The 21,372-nt window shown below is 45.0% G+C and overlaps 1 protein-coding gene across 1 annotated transcript in view; it reads right to left on the minus strand.

Annotated features, from left to right (window-relative positions):
- The window catches only part of LOC311237884 (rho GTPase-activating protein 21-like), a gene marked incomplete at its 3' end in the record, with an annotated part of 72,261 nt that extends 62,194 nt beyond the window's left edge, over window positions 1-10,067 (minus strand). The window contains exons 1-2 of the mRNA XM_084325858.1: window positions 9,703-10,067; window positions 8,774-9,005 (exon numbers count right to left, since the gene is read on the minus strand). Of these exons, the coding sequence (XP_084181984.1) occupies window positions 8,774-8,848 (75 nt within the window). The 5' untranslated portion in view covers window positions 8,849-9,005; window positions 9,703-10,067. The remainder of the gene's footprint in view (window positions 1-8,773; window positions 9,006-9,702) is intronic.
- Window positions 10,068-21,372: the final 11,305 nt, after the last annotated feature.

The following is a 21,372-nucleotide window of genomic DNA, read 5'->3' on the forward strand; positions in this document are numbered from 1 at the left end:
TCATCTAAACTAGGCTAATAGACACATCTCAAACCCCACCCTCTTTTCTCGATCCTCCAATCACAGCTGTTGCTTCCAAGAATCAAGAAAATGGGGGCAGGTTAGCGCAGATCGGGAGGAGTGATGAGAGAGGACACGGTCTCTGCACACAATCTGTATTTTTCTCAGACGGACCAAGCTGTGTAGTATATAACCGCAACAATACGTATAATATATTGTTAAGAGAGATTCATGTTGAATCTGAAAATGTGTCTCTATAATAGAAATAAGCATTTAAAGTTGCTTTAAGTGGTATTTTTCCTTTTGTTAAAATAAGTAGTCTACGTGTTAAAATTAGGGATGCACGATAATTATCGGGCCGATATCAGCAATTATGACGTCATCCCGATAAACCCGATAACGTTATTAATAGCTCCGATAATATAATATATTTTTTGGTAAAAAAAAAATGCGGTGTGGGTGAATTTGGATGAAGTGCGTTTGTTTTGACTGTCGGCTCCTCCCGTTTTGCCAGTACTGTGGTACGACTGGTAGCGTGTGGTTTAGGAACAGGGCGTTTTACACAAATCCAGCGCTCCCTTTCTTGGCTGTGACGTAGCCACGTACGTTTCTTGAAAGCAGCGCGGATGTAAACAAAGATGGCGACGCTAGTGGGGATTGTTTCAGAGGGGAAAAGTTTGCTTGCTATTTGTAATAAATGCAATGCAGAAGTTCCATGAGGAGGGAAAAGTGCAGCGGCTTGTGATACATCCAACCTAGCAGGTCACCTGCGGCATCACCACCGCTGCGATGGTGTGTTATTGTGTTAACTTAAAAGCCTGCGACGACGCGGGGAGCTAAGCAAAGCTAGCCCCTTTCATGACTGATGCAACCCTTGGTTGAATACGCAGTCACTTATTGCTCCATAGTAGCCAGGTTAATTTGCACCACCAAGGACTGCTTAAAAGCTAGCGGCTTGAGCCCTTGGGTCATTTCTGTCAAACTTCTTTAATTTAGCAAACGACTCGTCAATAGGTACAAGCGTGCTCGCCCCGTCGTCGTAGGCTTCTAACACCATCGCAGCGGTGGTGATGCCGCAGGCGACCTGCTAGGCTATGTGTCCACTCAAAGCCTTTCTTTCAAGGCGGACAGCTTTGAAAAAAGAAGAAAAAAAAGCTTCGAGCGTCTTAGGTTGGATGTATTATAAGTTGTTGACGGATTGTGAATTTTCATTTGGAAAAATAAATATGGTCACTTTATCAGTCAAAACTGTTGTCTTGGCTTTTGTTTCTGTTGTCTGGTTAGGTCAAAACTACAGGAATATACATTTAAGTTGGTGTTAAGTTATTGTCCTGGGAAGTCTTTTTATGTATTATTATTATTATTGTATTGTGATATGTTTTGTTTCATGTTGGAAAAAAAAAGAAAAAAATAATTTGATAAAAAGAAAATATATACATTAAAAAAAATTAATACAATAAATATCGGTTATCGATATCGGTTATCAGCTTGAGGAGCATAAAGTTATCGGTATCGGTGTCAAAATCAATATCGTGCATCCCTAGTTAAAATAACAGTTCTACATTCTGACAGCCATCACTGATATAGAGTGTTTGGTCACTAGCGCCACCAGTCCCTCCGCTCTGCAGTAAACAACACTAAATACATTTCCTGGTATCGCTTCCAATTTTATCCAATCAGGAGAGAGAACTCCACACTGAAAAAGTAAGAAATTAAAAAAACTAGTTTTACGGAAATAAAGTGCTTGAAACAGGTAAAATAATATGCCAGTGCAGTAAGCAAATGTGGCGTGGCAAGATTTCTTGAAATAAGTATATTTCTTATATTGTATCTTATATCTTATATAATAAGATTTCTTGAATAGCCTAGTATATATCTAGGCTATTCAACACTTATCTTAACAAAAGAAATATCACGTACAGCACCTTTACTGTATGTCCCGAGTTCTAAAATCAAGTTGTTTCTTTCCGGAACTCGTGGGCCTAAAAAAAACTACAGTCTCCTCCTGAGTCGATGCGGCTGCTCTGCCACCCGGCTGCTGCTCTGCCATCCGGCTGCTGCTCTGCCACCCGGCTGCTCTGCTGACGTCCATTCATGAAATCGCTCCTCCATCGCGGTGCCCTTGTTCATTTCCACTGCCGACAGGAAATAATGTGGTTTCCTGCCAAAGGCCCTCAAAGCCACACACTAACAGCAGGGCTCAAGATATGACCTGATGATAACACCACCCGCCCCTTCATAAGGCTCCACTAAAAACAAACACACAGGAAAAATAAAGGTTTTGCCATAGTCATGGGAAACCTCTCATAAAGGAAATGACTGGCAGAGAGCGTTATGCCCAATTTCCTTCCATTAGGGTTATGATCTAAGAAAGGTTATAGGCTGTAATGCCAGGGTGTGTTGAGGGTCCAGATTAAGAACAACTCTTATGAGAGGATGGGAAAATTTAAAGATGACTGCAGTCCATTCAATTAAGTAGAAACCATGATGGACTCCATTGCATCATCTAAATCTTACAGTGGGAAGTCTCCAGCAGCGAGAGAAAGAAAAAAACCTAGATACAGTGTTTTGAAATCATGTCTGGGCGATTCATACTAGTGTGTGTGTGTGTGTGTGTGTGTCTCGGGGGCCCTGGCGAGATAGGGAGTGAGAGGCAGCGGAGATGCCTTGGGCATGTGTAATGGACACCACCGCAGCCTCACTGAGCATTAGACTGGTTCTTCTCAGCACGTCTGCCACCCCCACCCCTCTCTATCTCTCTCTCCATCCCTCCTCCTCCTCTTCTTCTTCCTGCCCTCCCTTTATCTTCCAGAGGGAACGGGGCATCCAGGCAGAGGGGGCTGTGACACCGAGCCAGTTGGGTAATGGGGGGGGGGGGGGGGGGGTGGTCTGACTGGCAGGTTTTCCACTCGTTAACTTCTCTTTTGCCTGATGCCCCGCCCCTCCCTCCCTCCCTCCCTCCCTCTCTGCTCAGGGGCATAATGGTGTTTTATTGTGAACTATGTCTAGTGTTTTTAGTGTGGGCTTTAAAAAGACTAATAGATAACAAGCAGGGGACGTCGTATCTCCATCAGCAGAAAGACCAGAATGGAACACAATCACTGTGTTAAGATAAAAGCCAGGGACGCACACGCATGATTACACACACACACACACACACACACACACACACACACACACACACTTGACCTTGAATCCCCAGCAGCAGCACGTGCAGAAATGTCCCTTTTCTCTTTTGCCTAGTAGTGACAATAGCTGGAAGATCTTGATAAGACACACACTCTGAATTCAGCATGCCAGTCAGTCAACATGACAAGCTGAGGGCTGTTTACACACGGGGAAAACCCTCTAGAGAAGACACTAGAATCTGTGTGCGTGTGCATGTGTGTGTGTGTGCGTGCATGCGTGTGTTCTTCACTCCTGGGCCTCTCTCCAGGTCACGGTCAGGTCAGTGGCTTGTTTACTGAATGCGAAGGAACCTTGATCCATGCGGCGCAGCGGGGAGGGGGGGGGGGGGGGGTGGCTGGTTCTCAAATATGCAAATCAGGAATCATTTTGTTGCTGCCTTTGATTGATGACCTGTCAAGGGGGATCCCGATGTGTGTGTGTGTGTGTGTGTGTGTGTGTGTGTGTGTGTGTGTGTAGGTAGGGCCTATTGTTTCTCGGGAGGAAGAGGAATATTTGGATCATTTATTTAGAAGAGCTGAAATCCATCAGCTTGGAGACTAACGTGAGATCACAATGACTTTAATTAAGGCCCGGGCCTCGCCAGCGGAAAGCCGTATGTAGGGTTTGGGTTATTTAGAGGATGGAAAAACTGAATGAGAGACTACAAAGTGGACTCTCTCATTCTAGTTTCCACCAAAACATGCACATCGGAAATTCTCCACATTGCGGCGCACGCTCCGACCGTGACTGGCCCATATAATATCACATTCTCACCCACCCCCGCATGTCCAGAAATGACATCGTCCCCCGCGACCAACCATCCGGACGTTGACCGCTAACAGAAGCCGTCTTGGGGGAGGAGGAGGAAGAGGGCGGGGGGGGGGGGGGGGGGGGGGGGGGTGGAGGAACAGTGCAATGATTCCAATTTGTCCCCCTCTCACTCGCAATGTTACCTTTTCCACGGGTTTAAATATAGCGTTGTCGAAAACATGTTGGGGATGATGGAGGACAAGTGAAAGACAAGCACGTGAGAGGAGGAGGAGGAGGGGGGGGGTTAATGGAGCAGGGAGGGGCTGTGCTCAAGTCGAAAGCGGAGAGTGAATAAAAAAAAGCACTCAAACCGCCTGCTAGCGGTTTTGCTCTCGCTCCGCATAAATGAGCGATGTGATCAATAGTCATTCGGGGGGAGAGAGAGAGTTTAAATACTAGGGGTGGGGGGGGGGGAATCAATACATAGTAGTATCGCGATACTTTGCGTGGCGATACTGTATCGATACAGGGACGCCAAGTATCGATATTTAATTATTCATTAAAAATTAAAATTAAATAAAATAAATGTATAAGGAAGTTGCATTGTTCATTTCAATACCTGTAATAGTACAGTAGTCACACACACACACACATGTGCATTCAGTTAAGTTGGAATATGACTGTAATACAAACAGTTCAGTTTGTCAGGTACATGCAACACAGATTACAGTGTTTACATCTGTCTGCTTGAGAAAATACCATGTTCTGCAATACAAATTATTGAAGTGAGATGAACAGACTGAACTTTATTTTATTAGATAAAACATGTTGACAAAGTTTTACTTTGCAGTTGAAAAAAGGTAATAAATAAAATTTGATCAAAAAAATAAAGATTTCCCGCAATACTCAGCGTATCGCGATATATTTAGTATCGCGACACTATCGTATCGTGACGCAAGTATCGAGTATAAACTATGTACTCAAAAGAACAACGATGGTGAGTTGCGTTTGTTCATCCTAGGTTTGTTTGAGGGCTGAAGTGAGTCGTTCAGCCGTCCTGCACATCATCAAGGAGACAATGGGTCGACAGAGAAAGAGAGAGAGAACAAACATACAGTGGGTGGGGTGTTTCTTTTCCTAATGACTGGGAGCAGCTGTACCTAAATTACCACAGCGTGGCTACCATCACTTTGCTCCTGGGGAGTGGTGGAGAGAGGGGAGGGGTGGTAAAGGGTAGAGAAGGCTAGCCTTTAAATCTCCCTCATTAGGCTGAAGCCCCCCCCCCCCCCCCCCCCACACACACACACCCCATCCCGCCTGGGGTCTCAACTCTCATTAGACCCACGGGAACAGCAGTTCATAAGCACTACATCTTTTGGGTCCGGAAAAAGGATTGGTGTGTGGGCGGGGGGCGTATGTGGCTGCGTGCAAGTGTGCGTGGTGGCAGGCGTCAGGTAGACAGAAGCACCTGCCTGGTTCCCACATGATGCCAGAGGCCCCAGCTGCTGCCGTGGAGGATGGCGTCTCACCAGGCGGCCTGATGCCCCAACGTGACGACACACATGTGGCCACGACAACAACCACAACAACCCGGCTTCTTGTTTGCATTGTTCCCGGTGAATGGAGGCAGGCGGCGCGCGCGTCCATTCGGTTCATAAACAAACCTCTCCGGGAAACGACTGCAAAAAGATCGCCGGCTTTTAGTCCGGGTTAGAAGAAGAAAAAATATATATATATCTCTGATGACGAATGAAATATTTGGACGCTTTAGCATGACTATGTGAAAAGACAGAGATGTGGGACGTGCCGGGAATAATATTATGTTTGGAGAGAGAAGTGAGTTAGGCACTGACCTCTATATATTTTTGGTATTGAGGCTAGTGAGTACGATGAGCAGCGTAATGGATAGAGGTACCGTCTTTGACTGTTTGATTCTAACGGCAGAGACTCTGGGGGGGGTCTGAGAAGCGCTAGCCTGGAAGACCTGATGGTGAACCCACAACGCTGTGATACATTCCACAACCAGTACAAGAATCAGTACAGAAACATTTTACTCTCTCACCCCATATTCTGACAAAATTACTCTTCTAAAGATCACAAAAAGGTCGGGATGCTCGGGCGTTAAGCACTGAGCGCACGACAACTCCACAAAGCGCCGGTGACACATTTCGACAAAGCAAAGGTGGAGTTTGTTGAATTCTTGAAGAGGCCACGGATGTTAAGATTGTCACACTCGCACTCTCCACCGAGCTTCCACTCCTTCTACACAAGATAGTTCAGTCCCTTCTCGACAGATAATCTGAGATACCGGTATCAGATATCAGGCCGATACCGGGCTCAAACACAGGATATCAAACACAGAGTGTTAGAACCTAATATCTTGAGCCACGTGTGACGTGTCGCATCATGCAATTGTTTACATGTAGAAAAATACGTTGGATGGAAACCATGGATTAGTTACAGTATATCCATCAGTTTTGCTCAAAGACCCCCCCCCATCTATTGCCATACGTCTATATTGTTCAGTGCTACCAATGGATCCCATGGGTACTCAGCATCGGATGATACAGTATTTAGAAACTTTAGTATTTAGAATAAATATCGGCAGAGTGGTATCAGTGCATCTCTAGTCTGGACAGACACCTGTTACTTGCTGCTATCACTCTCTCAGCCTCTCCACAGTGCTCCACACACACACCCATTCCCCGCCACCCATTCCCAAAGATTTATGACATCCCCTCCTCAGCTGGTTGTGATGACGCAGTAAGAGGATTACTCTGCACGCGCAGGCAGTGCCGTTTGTTGCCATATTCCGATGATGATGGGTTCAGCTAATCCAAAACATGCTAGCTGTGCTCTTATGCCATGCAGTCGCCTTAGATGGTGGTGGTGGCAACGATGTAAGTCCGGATGCAACCGCGCGCCAGCCGGTGTGAGCGGTTTACCGGCGAGGTTGTGGGGGACGAGTTAGGAAATGTGCCATTTATTCTGAGCTCGGCATGCAGACCGGCAACGGCCAATGTAACGGTCAGTAAATATTAAAAAAAAATATTCCACTTCTATGCTGTCTGCACTCAAATGGTTGGCAGGGAGGGTGGAAATGAACTCTGTCACCTCTCACCTCTAACAGATGTGCTCTGCAACACTTACTCAGCACACTCACTCTCTCTCTCCCTCTCTCTCGCCACGATACTGTAGAGGTGGGAATCTTTGGGAATCTGCCACAAATTCGGTTCAATTCTGATTCTTTGAGGTCGCAATTCGATTTGAAACAGAGTCTCAATTCATTGTGATGATAGGTTAGATTCTAGTTTGCTATTAACCTTACAATACAACGCTTGTATTTTGTGTTAGTCTTTCTGCTCTGCTAATCTAACTGAGGTCATGAGAAAGTTAAAACCATATCACAAAACATAAAAGAGAAAAGATAAGTCACAGATCCCCCCCCCCCCATGCATGCCGCTACCTTATACTGTGTAGATAAGATCTTGTCCTTTGATATCAAGCGCGTCTGAAAGTGACATTATCCCAGTGGGGGACTAGAGGTTAGGTGCTTTCAAAGCCTTCAGAATTCAGATGGTCCTCTCTTGGACATCTCAAATGTGCATAATTGGTGGGAATAAATAACTGAGGTGAAACAGCATAACAGCTTGAGTTTTCTTATCCGTCTCACTCAGAAACACAAACCACAGTCCTGTCGATGTGCAAAATCAAAGTAGGTGTGTTTTAAAAAGTTAGACACAGTACTAGATTCTCTGTTCTCTGATTATTCCACTCCACTGGCTCCCCATCAAATCCCGCATCACCTACAAAACCCTCCTGCTCACCTACAAATCCCTTCATGCCCTGGCACCTCAGTACCTCACTGACCTCCTCCACCCCTACACTCAGTCACGGTCTCTGCGATCCACGGACACTGGTCAGCTCTCCATCCCCCGAACCATCCAGCGAGACGGATAAGAAAACTCAAGCTGCTATGCTGTTTCACCTCAGTTATTTATTCCCACCAATTATCATCCACGCCTTCGTCACCTCCCGCCTGGACTACTGCAACGGGGTCCTGTCCGGGGTCCCAAGCAAAATCCTGGACAGGCTCCAGTATGTTCAAAATTCAGCTGCCAGGGTTCTAACCCGCACCAAACCATGGCAGCACATCACCCCCACCCTCATCCACCTCCACTGGCTCCCCATCAAATCCCGCATCACCTACAAAAACCTCCTGCTCACCTACAAATCCCTTCACGCCCTGGCACCTCAGTACCTCACTGACCTCCTCCACCCCTACACTCAGTCACGGTCCCTGCGATCCACGGACACTGGTCAGCTCTCCATCCCCCGAACCAGACTACGGACGTTCGGGGACAGAGCTTTCAGTGTGGCAGCTCCCACCCTCTGGAACTCCCTCCCCGCAGAACTCCGCACCGCCCCAACTCTGGACTCATTTAAAAAACTGCTCAAAACCCACCTCTTCAACTTGGCCTTTAACCCCTAACTTTCTCACTTTATATGTATATGTTGTGTCTGTCCACTATGTTTGTTAATTTGTCATCTCCCCCCCCCCTATGTAAAGCGACCTTGGGTCCTCTGAAAGGCGCTATATAAAACGAAGTTATTATTATTATTATTATTCCCGCTTGCCATGCTGCCTTTTCACAGATAACCAAAAGACAAACAAAAGACACAGGATCCACACTACTAGTTTTACTGCATGCCTTGCAGTATTTGGAATAGAAGAGAATAGAAATGTCCATCAAGTAAGTAGACCTACACCAACATGCATACCATTACATTGCACTGTGTGTGAATCATAAAAATGGTTCGGTTGTGTATATCCGTGGCCAGATCAGTCTCTTACCTCGCAAGATGTAGATATGGCTCTGTGTTTACTCTCGTCATTGTCTTGCGGTGAATCAGTCCAACGTGTCGCCATTATGTCATTTCAAACCACGGGGAGAGAAGTCCCTTAGAGCCCACATTGAGATGGGGAGGGGGGTCCAAAACCGAGCGGTGCCGCCTGCGTCCAGCCAGATCTACTAATCCACCCCGTCCTCCTCCTTCTTCATGTCCGTCACAAAGCAGGCAGGAATCTAAAACGAACACAAAATTGTAAAGTTGGCAAAAGAATGTCCTCCTGTCCTGTCCCATTCAAGTCCCCCTGAGGTTGGAGAGAGGACCACCCCAATAATAAGATGACAACTGGCGTACCCCCCCCCCCCCACACACACAATTCAAATCGGCTCTGTGGTGAAAGACAACAGGGCATGGTTATACACGCTACCTTGTAATAATAACAACTATCGCATTAATTAACCTTCGTGGTAATTGCTCATTTTAATTATTCCATTTTTAATATTTGACTAAGTCTGCAGCCTGATGATACTGAGACTAGTGGCGGTGGAGGATGGAATACTTCTCTATGTGTGTTGCACGATGATGCCTTTTCGGTTTAATAAAGCATCGAACTGGGCAAATATAGCTTGGAGACGTGCTGTATCATAATAAAACATTGTAGACTAAATTAATGTGGGACTCATCATGACACTGAAAGGTGCAGAGACCAGGTCGTTTAGCCTGAGAGGATTGTAGGAGCCTTGGCACTATCCATCAATAGCCAAGCCATACGCCAGTAGTCTGTTGTCCATTCTGCCATAAATAGGATATAAAGAGACCCTTAAAACATAAACATGCATTGTGATCGCTAGGTTGTTGCCAATGAAATTGCAACATTGTGTCGAGCGGACGACAGGTTGTGTCAATGATCAAGAATGATCAAGACCGACCTACCTGTTACAAATTCACGGGGAACTCTGAAATGTCAAATTTGCGTTGTCCATGTTACTGACGAGAATCATAAGAGCTCTGATCGGTCCAAGCCTAGGGGTTCAGAAGAAACACGAAAAAGCGCTCACGGTACAAAGCAAGCGGGCTGGTAAATAAAGCTTGCAATAAAGCTTGCTACCTGTTAGGAAAAACGCACTGGAAAAACATGGTAAACGCCCATTAGTGTCTACTTCTCCGTTCAACCATGCCGGTGGAAAGTAGAGCGCTCTAGTCTTTGTTAATTTCCATTAATTCCCCCGGAGTTTTCAGTTCCACACACATCTGAACAGAATTGAAACAAAACAAAAGTAGCGTGTGTTCCTGCGCGCTCCCAGTTGGCGGCGGCGCGACATCTCCTCCGACTCTGTTGAAGCACCGCCCCCTTGCTGGCCCCCTCGGGGCGCTGACCCAATCAAAATCGCCGTTTAAATGTGTAATTTTAAACCTAGCCAACCGGACACGACCTTACATAAGATTTCCTATAGGGTATCGAAGCGGGTCAATAACTGTTATTATTAGGGATAAACATTGGACCTGGAGCTGTGTTACAGCCTGTGTTGTGTAGGATGTGATTTTAAGCCTACATCTCATGGATAGCAAATTAATAGCCTATGTAGGCCTATTATAATTGAATTCAGCAAAAAATAATAGCCAACAACAAATATTGTATAATGTAGTCTCTCTCTCTCTCTCTTTCTCTATCTCTCTCGTTCTCATCTCTCTCTCTCTCACACGCATACTTGCACAATATATACTCTACTATATTGTGAGTCTATATCAGAGAGGCGGTGATCATTGAATGAATATTAGTATCTATTTAGACATTTTTATTAGCAACGTTTGTATTCATTCAGCCAATATGCGTTGTTGGGCTACACACAGCACATCACACCTTTAATTTGTGAAAGCTGGTTATGCGTTCAATCAATCTATCATCCAAGAACAGTGGTCCCAAGTATAGGAACCTATAACTTTATTATTGTGACATGTAGGGCAAGGCAGCCGCATGCGCGTCTTCTACAGGGCATCAAAAAGGCTCCACAGCTGATCCGGAACAAGACAAAGGCTGACAGTGTTCAGTTTGCAGGCCACTCCAGCGGCACAATGGAAGCCAGGACAATGGGACTCTTCTGACCTATTCTGTGGAGAGGGCTCCCAGTCTGCACCCAGGAGGAGCTACTCTGTGGAGAGGGCTCCCAGTCTGCAGAGAGGAGGAGCTACTCTGTGGAGAGGGCTCCCAGTCTGCACCCAGGAGGACCTACTCTGTGGAGAGGGCTCCCAGTCTGCACCCAGGAGGAGCTACTCTGTGGAGAGGGCTCCCAGTCTGCACCCAGGAGGAGCTACTCTGTGGAGAGGGCTCCCAGTCTGCACCCAGGAGGAGCTACTCTGTGGAGAGGGCTCCCAGTCTGCAGAGAGGAGGAGCTACTCTGTGGAGAGGGCTCCCAGTCTGCACCCAGGAGGAGCTACTCTGTGGAGAGGGCTCCCAGTCTGCACCCAGGAGGAGCTACTCTGTGGAGAGGGCTCCCAGTCTGCAGAGAGGAGGAGCTACTCTGTGGAGAGGGCTCCCAGTCTGCTGCAGCGAAGAGCTACTGCAGAGAGGAGCTATTCTGTGGAGAGGGCTCCCAGTCTGCAGCGAGGAGCTATTCTGTGGAGAGGGCTCCCAGTCTGCAGCGAGGAGCTGTTCTGTGGAGAGGGCTCCCAGTCTGCAGCGAGGAGCTGTTCTGTGGAGAGGGCTCCCAGTCTGCAGCGAGGAGCTATTCTGTGGAGAGGGCTCCCAGTCTGCAGCGAGGAGCTGTTCTGTGGAGAGGGCTCCCAGTCTGCAGAGAGGAGCTATTCTGTGGAGAGGGCTCCCAGTCTGCAGCGAGGAGCTGTTCTATGGAGAGGGCTCCCAGTCTGCTGCAGCGAGGAGCTGTTCTGTGGAGAGGGCTCCCAGTCTGCAGAGAGGAGCTGTTCTGTGGAGAGGGCTCCCAGTCTGCAGAGAGGAGCTATTCTGTGGAGAGGGCTCCCAGTCTGCAGCGAGGAGCTGTTCTGTGGAGAGGGCTCCCAGTCTGCTGCAGCGAGGAGCTGTTCTGTGGAGAGGGCTCCCAGTCTGCAGAGAGGAGCTGTTCTGTGGAGAGGGCTCCCAGTCTTCAGAGAGGAGCTGTTCTGTGGAGAGGGCTCCCAGTCTTCAGAGAGGAGCTGTTCTGTGGAGAGGGCTCCCAGTCTGCAGCGAGGAGCTGTTCTGTGGAGAGGGCTCCCAGTCTGCAGAGAGGAGCTGTTCTGTGGAGAGGGCTCCCAGTCTGCAGCGAGGAGCTGTTCTGTGGAGAGGGCTCCCAGTCTGCAGCGAGGAGCTGTTCTGTGGAGAGGGCTCCCAGTCTGCAGCGAGGAGCTGTTCTGTGGAGAGGGCTCCCAGTCTTCAGAGAGGAGCTGTTCTGTGGAGAGGGCTCCCAGTCTTCAGAGAGGAGCTATTGTCTAATGGGCCGGTGCACCCATATTCACACAGTGAAGGATTTAGATTTGAGCTCGATTTAAGTGGGTTCTGCATAACATAATGATAACAAACAAGTATTGCATATTCATTGAGTAAAACCCAACTCGGCCAAGGGTGTACAATGTTTTTTTTTTTGTGATAAAAATTTTCTTTATTGATTTTCTTTTTTCTCTTACATGAAACAACACAATACAAAACAATGTTTTGTAATCCATGCAGTGTGACCATTGCGGTTAGATAAAGTACGTTCATGTATAAGGTAAACAACTTTAAAAAAAAAAAAAATCTTTTTTTTTTTTTAAATGAATGAATGAATGAATGAAAACTTTATTTAACAGATTGCAGAATGGGTACAATACAGTACGGCTCAATACACACAATTGTTAAGGGGATGCAGACCTGAGAAAGACGTTTGTCTTGTTTCCATCAGGGTCCCCCATTTTCAATTCATATAGACATTTATGACATACACAACATACATGACATTTATGGCATAGGGACATATAGGTATTTAGTACTGATACATTTGTGACATAAACGGTATTCAAATATACAGTACTGTTACCCCTAGATCCTGACAGAGTATATACATATGATGGGGAGGGGACTGTACATTAGGAGGGGGTGGGTGGGTGGGAGAGAAATATACATACGGCGGGGAGGGAATATATACATGCAGTGGGGAGGAGACTGTCTATTAGGAGGTCGTGGGGGTTTTGGGCATTTACGGTGGCCAGTTTCGAATTGCAGCCTCCCGTAGGTGCTCTTTAAGAGCGGTTTTGAATGTGGGTAGGGATTCACATTCCTTTACAGCTTTGGGTAGGGCGTTCCACATTGATGTGGCATAATTGCGAAACGTGTTTAGTCCCTTGTTTGAGCCGAATCTGGGTTTAACATGATTTGTTGAGCTTCCTCTGGTGTTGTGGTTGTGGTATTCACTGACCTTTGGGAAGTATTTTGACATGTACATGGGTACCTTAGTCGTATAGTGTATCTTGTAGACCAGGCCCATTGCAAGTTGCTGTACTCTGTCGTCTACTCTAAGCCATCCTAGGTTGTCAAAGTGGGCAGGGGTGAGGTGGGTTCTGGGGTTCAGGTCAAGTAGTAGTCTGACCAGTTTGTTTTGTGATGTTTGTAATTTTGTTTTAAGCGCCTTTGAGGTGCTTTGGTACCATGAGGTGCATGCATAGTCGTAGTACCCTTGAATGAGTGCTCCTGCCAGAGTCTTCAGGGTATTCTTGTTTACCAGAGAGGAGATCTGGTACAAGAATCTAGTTCGTTGGTTGACTTTTTTTATTACATTGGATGCCATTTTGTCACAGGAAAGATTTGCCTCTAGGATGGAACCCAGGTAGGTAATTTCGTCTTTCCTTGTGACAATATTGTCACCCACTGTAACTGAGAAGCCGTCGGTCTTGCTGAGTTTGTTATTTGAACCGAAGAGAATGGACTCTGTTTTGCCCATGTGTAATGATAGTTTGTTATCAGCGAGCCATATGCAGATTTTGCCTAGTTCCGAGCTGAGGGTTTTTTCAACCTGAACAAAACAAATACCATGGCAAATGATGATATAACTAACAACTCTCTCAGATATCTTTCTAGGTAACATTTGGCTGAGTGGGAAAAAAAGAAATACAATCTATAAAAGTGTTGCTAGCTCTGAAATCTACTGATTCACCAGTAAGCCCACAGAAGCCCACAGTCAGTGATAGGGTGACCAGGTGTCCCCCTTTTGGTTGTACTGTCCCACCATATTGAGAGGATGTCCCTCTTTTTGAAGCAAAAAAAATATCGAACACAAGACATTCCTGTCAAGTGATAAAGTTTGAATATTTAAAACAGATGTTAGGTGGTAACAAGCCGGCTGCCAGTGCCAAGATGAATGTGGAGAGATATAATTCTGTATTTAATTTGTATTTATTTAGATTTAACCTTTATCTATTCGGTGAAGACGAGTTATTATAATACAAAAAATTACATTATCTATCTGTCCCACTTTGTCCCACCAAAATCTTACTGTTGTCCTGCTTTTGGACTTTTTGTATCTGGTCACCCTAGTCAGTGATGATTTCTGGGGGCACACTTCCATAGAGCACTTAGCCCACATCAGTATGAAGACGTGCCCTCCCATTATCCTGTTGCCATTGAGACAGAGGTGGATGTCGTGGAGGGGTTGTTGTACGACAAATGTGATGTGCAAAGCTAACAAGTCAATGACAAGGTTCACTTCTATCAGTATAATTACAAGGGTAACAGATATGGTGCGTTTCATATTCTTATACTTTTATATTTTGATTATATTCTAATCTTTCCTCCGGATCTTGCTCACCAGACCCGGCAGCCAGGAGGAGAGTGATCACCAGGTCCCTCTTGTTGCAGAGACAGTGTGACCCGGCAGCCAGGAGGAGAGTGATCACCAGGTCCCTCTTGGTGCAGAGTCAGTGTGACCCGGCAGCCAGGAGGAGAGTGATCACCAGGTCTCTACTCTTGGTGCAGAGTCAGTGACCCGGCAGCCAGGAGGAGAGTGATCACCAGGTCTCTACTCTTGGTGCAGAGTCAGTGTGACCCGGCAGCCAGGAGGAGAGTGATCACCAGGTCCCTCTTGTTGCAGAGTCAGTGACCCGGCAGCCAGGAGGAGAGTGATCACCAGGTCCCTCTTGTTGCAGAGTCAGTGACCCGGCAGCCAGGAGGAGAGTGATCACCAGGTCTCTACTCTTGGTGCAGAGTCAGTGTGACCCGGCAGCCAGGAGGAGAGTGATCACCAGGTCTCTCAGGGCATCACATGAAAGCCCCCGGTTGAAAGCCGGACGGCGGTGGTAGGATTAGGACAGGTGGGGAGTGACTCTGCACCACAGCACATGGTAAAGAGACAGGGGTTCACTATGCCCAGAGAGGAAGGGTTTATCAAAAGAAAGACAATGTTAATTTCACAAAATGATATTCATGAAGTGATATACTCTGGTCTATGTTATTATGGATGTATCACTCACAACCTTTGATTTGGTTACTCTCTCTAAATCACTGTGCAGGGAAGAAGCATGCATCAGTAAAATGTTATAGAGGCTATAAGAAGTGCAATATTGGTAATGTTATTGGACATTTGTAGTTCATTTGTAGTTCGGTGAGAGAAATATGTCTACATTTGCAGAGCTTAACGTATTTATGATACATGTAATTCATGCAATTGCTCTATCCTATGTCACCATACCATGAATCCAAACCAAATTGCCTAACTTTGTATACAGAACAGTGAAACAGTAACTTTTCAGGAAGCTTTCTAGTGTGTTCTGGGAATCCAATTGTCATCTGATGACAGTTTTTTTATTCAGTTATAATATATTTTATTTAATCTTTTATAATAAATACAAAATGTAATGTTTAAAAACACCAACAAAATGTGTTAACTTCTCTGAATTGTATTTTAAATGTATTTTCCAAGACTACGTAGTACACCTTTAAAAGCCCTCATAACAGGCATGGTCCATTTGTGGCACGAGGCATCTTGTCTGGCAGGCGAGGCAGACGGGTAAATTGACTGAACTCAAACTACTCTCGAAACCAGACGTGCTCATTACAAACCGTGAATGGCACAACAATCCAGCCGAGGACTGGCGGACAGAGTGGACTTCTTGTAGAAGTGGTGATGACTTGTTGACAGGCAGGTGTGCTGATTCCCAAAGATGACCAGGTGTGCAGAGAGAGAGAGAGAGAGAGAGAGAGAGAGAGAGAGAGAGAGAGAGAGAGAGAGAGAGAGAGAGAGAGGGGCAAGGGGGAAGGGAAACAAATAGACACACAGACTAAACCAAAACACACTAAGTACACATCACTCATACTAAGGAAACATAAACAAAACACACTAAGTACACATCACTCATACTAAGGAGACATAAACAAAACACACTAAGTACACATCACTCATACTAAGGAAACATAAACAAAACACACTAAGTACACATCACTCATACTAAGGAAACATAAACAAAACACACTAAGTACACATCACTCATACTAAGGAGACATAAACAAAACACACCAAGTACACATCACTCATACTAAGGAAACATAAACAAAACACACCAAGTACACACCACTCATACTAAGGAGACATAAACAAAACACACCAAGTACACATCACTTATACTAAGGAGACATAAACAAAACACACCAAGTACACATCACTTATACTAAGGAGACATAAACAAAACACACTAAGTACACATCACTCATACTAAGGAGACATAAACAAAACACACTAAGCACACATCACTCATACTAAGGAGACATAAACAAAACACAATAAGTACACATCACTCATACTAGGGAGACATAAACAAAACACACTAAGTACACATCACTCATACTAAGGAGACATAAACAAAACACACTAAGTACACATCACTCATACTAAGGAGACATAAACAAAACACACTAAGTACACATCACTTATACTAGTTCAAGTTTCTTTAATAGTTGTCATACAGAAGTACAGAATACTTTCATACAAAATGCTTCTTACTGTTACGCTCCAGAGACTGTGCTAGACAAGATAGTATCAAATAACATAGTATAGCATGTAATTTAGAAGTAGAAAATGAGGTCACAGTGTTCAGTATAGACATATGTACAATGTTCGATGCAGAATAGACGTAACTGAGTTACCATATAATATACAATACTATGCAGTGTACTAATGTACAATACTATATAGTGCAAAGCAGAAATGGGATGAGGTACAATTTAGGTACAATTTACAGTAAGGTGTACGAGTTGTAGTGCAATCCTTCATCAATAAATATAAAGTGTGGGGAGTGGGTGCTAGTGTGTTTGTTTAAAGTGAGTGTGTGCTATAAAGTGTGTGGAGTGGGTGCTACAGTGTGTTTGTTTAAAGTGAGTGTGTGCGTGTGGATGTGTGTGCTATGTGCGTTTGATGGTTGTTGTTGTGTAGTGTTCATTGTTCGTTTAGCAGCCTGATGGCCTGGGGATAGAAGCTTCTTCTGAGTCTTTCTGTGCTCGCCTTGAGACTCCGGTATCGCTTGCCTGACCGCAGCAGTTCAAAGAGGCAGTTGTTCGGGTGACTGGAGTCTTTAATGATTCACTAAGGAGACATAAACAAAACACACTAAGTACACATCACTCATACTAAGGAGACATAAACAAAACACACTAAGTACACATCACTCATACTAAGGAGACATAAACAAAACACACTAAGTACACATCACTCATACTAGGGAGACATAAACAAAACACACCAAGTACACATCACTCATACTAGGGAGACATAAACAAAACACACTAAGCACACATCACTCATACTAAGGAGACATAAACAAAACACACCAAGTACACATCACTCATACTAAGGAAACATAAACAAAACACACTAAGTACACATCACTTATACTAAGGAGAAATAAACAAACAAACAAATAAACACACACAGGTGTCAGGTGACACAGAGGAGGGCCTGACAGACACTGAATGAAACCCAACAGCAGGCGGCCTATCAAGCCCTCTTGGTCAGTCTCTAATTAGAACTATCAAGCCCTCTTGGTCAGTCTCTAATTAGAACATGATGGACAGTAGAGAGGATCTACCGTTTGTCTGTGGACCACAATGAGTCAACAACCGTTTGGATAGTTTGCTCCAAGTTGGGAGCAAGAATGTTACCATCAGTATGTCTAGATTCAGGTGAAATGAACTTTGCAGGTGTAGGTCTGTCTTTCTGTCCAACTTATCAGCTCTGATTAAAAAGACAGATAAAGGTTGTCCATTTACGTAAAAAAAAGAAAACTCAATACAATACAGCGAGGTGGCCTGATCCGAGGGAAGAACAATCAAATAATAACACGTCCTATCTGTCGCACCGGTTAATCTGAAACCAAACCCCAGTGCTCTGTTTAAACGCTGGCTTCATATGTCAAACGCATACATGCATGGCCATTCAAAGGGCACAATTCCCGTTTTGTTCCCTTTGTGCAGGGCCAGAGTCTACCTGTAGCCTGCCTTCTGTGGTCTGCCCCGTCCTCTGTTCCCTTGACAGAACGCTACACAGCCTCAGCATGAGAACTCTGGCTGCCTTTTTGTCCCCTCTCGGTTTCACCAAATCCCACAGCAAGGTGAAGGACAAAAGCTCCCAGGTTCCCAGGGTGGTGCAGTATTTAGCTCTGAGGAGGAGAGAGGGGGGGGGGGGGGGTTAACCACTACTTCCGAGTGCTGATGTCTTATGATAAGGAAACGTGCAGAGTTGCAGCCAAGGATACAATGGGAGACTTTGTGGCCCGTGCTACAAGGGGTAGGTCCCAGATAAAAAAAAAGCTGTGTAATGTGTTGGGAGGTAGGACTCTCTAAATCTCACACTTTTAAGCGTCGTCGATAAGTGATGGGAGATGATCTTTATCAGCGGTGAATTCTGTGACTTTCCAAGCAGGTATTTCAGATTTACAAAAGAGTCACAATGTGATCTTTGTTCCAAGGTATTCGTCCAGAAAGTCGTGTTTGTGTGCTATGCCCTCAGTGAGTCTGCTGAAGTCATAAAAGTAAGCATGTCGTACCCACTCAACAACAACAACAACACACACAACATGGATTCTGGATTTCTTCAATCTCCCCAGACCACTCTCTCTGTTTTTCTATTAGCAGGTTCTTGGCCTCTCCAAGCAGTGGCTAATTTATCACTTTGTCCATCTGTGAGTGTGTTGGCCGCAGCGGAGCCTTTCCCTTTCCCCCCTAGAGCCTAGAGGTATAACGAGAAAGCAACTAGTGGTTTCTGACAACGTCAGTGCAATTTGGTTTGAATACATCAAGGCAGGTATGAGGAACATTGAATGTGTATCATATACAACGTTTTTTCCCCCTTCTCCCATATATTAAAGGAACACAGCAACATTATCGGAAATGTGTAATGTGCTTACCATCTTCTCCAGAGCCAGACAAGAAGATAGATACCAATTTCCTCTCTGTGCGTTCAGTAGAAAGCTATCTATCTGCAAGCTAGCCTAGTTTAGCACAAATTAATGGAAGCAGATATGGATAAACTAGCCTGGCTTAAAACTCCGGGAGAGATGTTTTTGGCCAATAGCTGATCCGTATCCACTTCCATTAATTTGTGCTAAACTAGGCTAGCGTCCGGTAAGTGCATTTCCCATAATGTTGGTGTGCTCATACACACTCTAGTGACCTGCCTGTGGTTCATTACAAAGGTTATAAGGCGATGTTACCTGAGAGATGTTGAGTAGTCACAAATCAACACCAGAGGCCCTAATTATTTCACTATCTGTCAGTGAAGTCATTTTACCATGGTAATGATGACAGAGGCACTCTTGAAAACGTGGAATGTCCATAATTGTAGAAGCCTGCATGCATTGTGCATGCGCATGTCGCAATGATAGCCGTTTGGGTTTTCAGGTGACTGAGAAGCAAAAGTGCATAGCCGCGTGAGGACTTGGTGAAGCATGATGTCGTCCAGTGACATGCTAAATTGACTCTCAGTCACCGCATGACAGCAAGTCCCATAAGATAGTGTGTGTGTGTTTGTGTGCAATACATGTATTTTGTTTTGTTATAGCCACTGATATTTATGTTGTTGCATCGATAAAAACCAAACAAAACACTAATAAAGTCTCATTTCTGAGTACTAACTGAAATTACTTGAATTAAGTCAATTGAGGATGTAAGAGAGGTAGAGGGAGCAGCCATTAAATTTGTCTGTGAGTAGGAGAAATGTCTAGACTAGAGGTAGGTTTTTAGGCAGGCGTGTGTCAGGACACCTAAAGGTAGCTCATGATTGGGGGATCCAGATAGATTCGGGAGGAAAACTCGTTGTTCCATGAGAGTTAGCAGTAACTTGAGGCCTGACATAGTGTTATGGTGTGCGAGTCAACGGATAGTTTGTTTTATAGAGTTGACGGTGCCCTGGGAGGATTCAGTGGAGGCTTATAAAAGGAAAATGTTTATATATGCAGATTTGGCAGCAGAAACTGAACAGCAAGGATGGAAAGCTAGGGTTTGTCCAGTAGAAGTAGGATGCAGAGGGTTTACAGCATGTTCGACTTCATTATTGGGAGAGTTGGGGATTTGTGGGGAGTTTGTGAAAGGCAGTAAATTAGATGTCAGAAGAAGAAGCATTGAAAGGGAGTCAGTGGATTTGGTTGAGGAGAAATAATGTCAGGTGGGGGCCAAAGTAAACAATGGGTAAGAGGATTCCTTTTCATCTCTTATTTCTGTTTCAAGTGTGATATTGTTATCAGGAATTGTTCTGTTTTCGACATAAGGATAGGATAACACAAGGGTGCCCTGCATGTGGGTATCACGGACAATGAGAGCTAGCATGGAGGGGGTGGTTCTGGGATGCTGGAACTAACCGTCAAACCTTCCCAAGGTGTCGTGGGCCTAACTTGAGGAAACACCAGTGGACGGAGGTGTCCACTTGATAACCCTGGTTATATGCTGGCTCTCGCTGCCTATCTATCTACACGTTGGGTTGTGGTGGCCATTAGGAGCCATGTGGTAGCATATGTCAATACCTCACCTCTCCATCAATGAGGAACGGGTTTGTTGAAGTTGGCAATGCTGTTTGGGGGCCATTATGGGCCATAATACATTCATAGTGTGAAGTTCCATAGTATTTATAGGCATGTTAAGACTTTCTTTTGGCAATGGGAGTGGGTTTCTTCATTGAACGCTTATCCTTATCATTAGGGTACATGTACAGTATCTTGTGTTTCACTATATTACTATTTAGATCTTGATGTCCTCCAAATCCCCCCTCAAATCTCCAGTCATCATAGGCCCTTCCTATTTAGAGAAATCCCGGGTCAGCGCTCAGTAGGCCTACACATCTATATTCAAATAAAATTATCTATACTCGGAAGAAGAAATCTCCCCCATAGTCATTGAAAAAATGCGACTCATGTTAGCCATAAATAATTTGTATTTTTTTAAAGCCCAATTCCCCCCCCCCTTTGAACTCTTTCACCCCGTGCCTATGATTGATTGATTGAAAACCTTATTAACAGATTGCAGAATGGGTACAATACAGTACGGCTCAATACAAACAACTGCTAAGAGGATGCAGCAGATCAGAAAAATACTTTCGTCTTGTTTACATAAGGGTCCTCCATTTTCAATGAATCAAGTAAGCGGGTATTGTTTACAGTTCTGCA

Source organism: Notolepis coatsorum (assembly GCF_963971535.1).
Source record: "Notolepis coatsorum genome assembly, chromosome: 12".
NCBI classification, from domain to species: Eukaryota; Metazoa; Chordata; class Actinopteri; order Aulopiformes; family Paralepididae; genus Notolepis; species Notolepis coatsorum.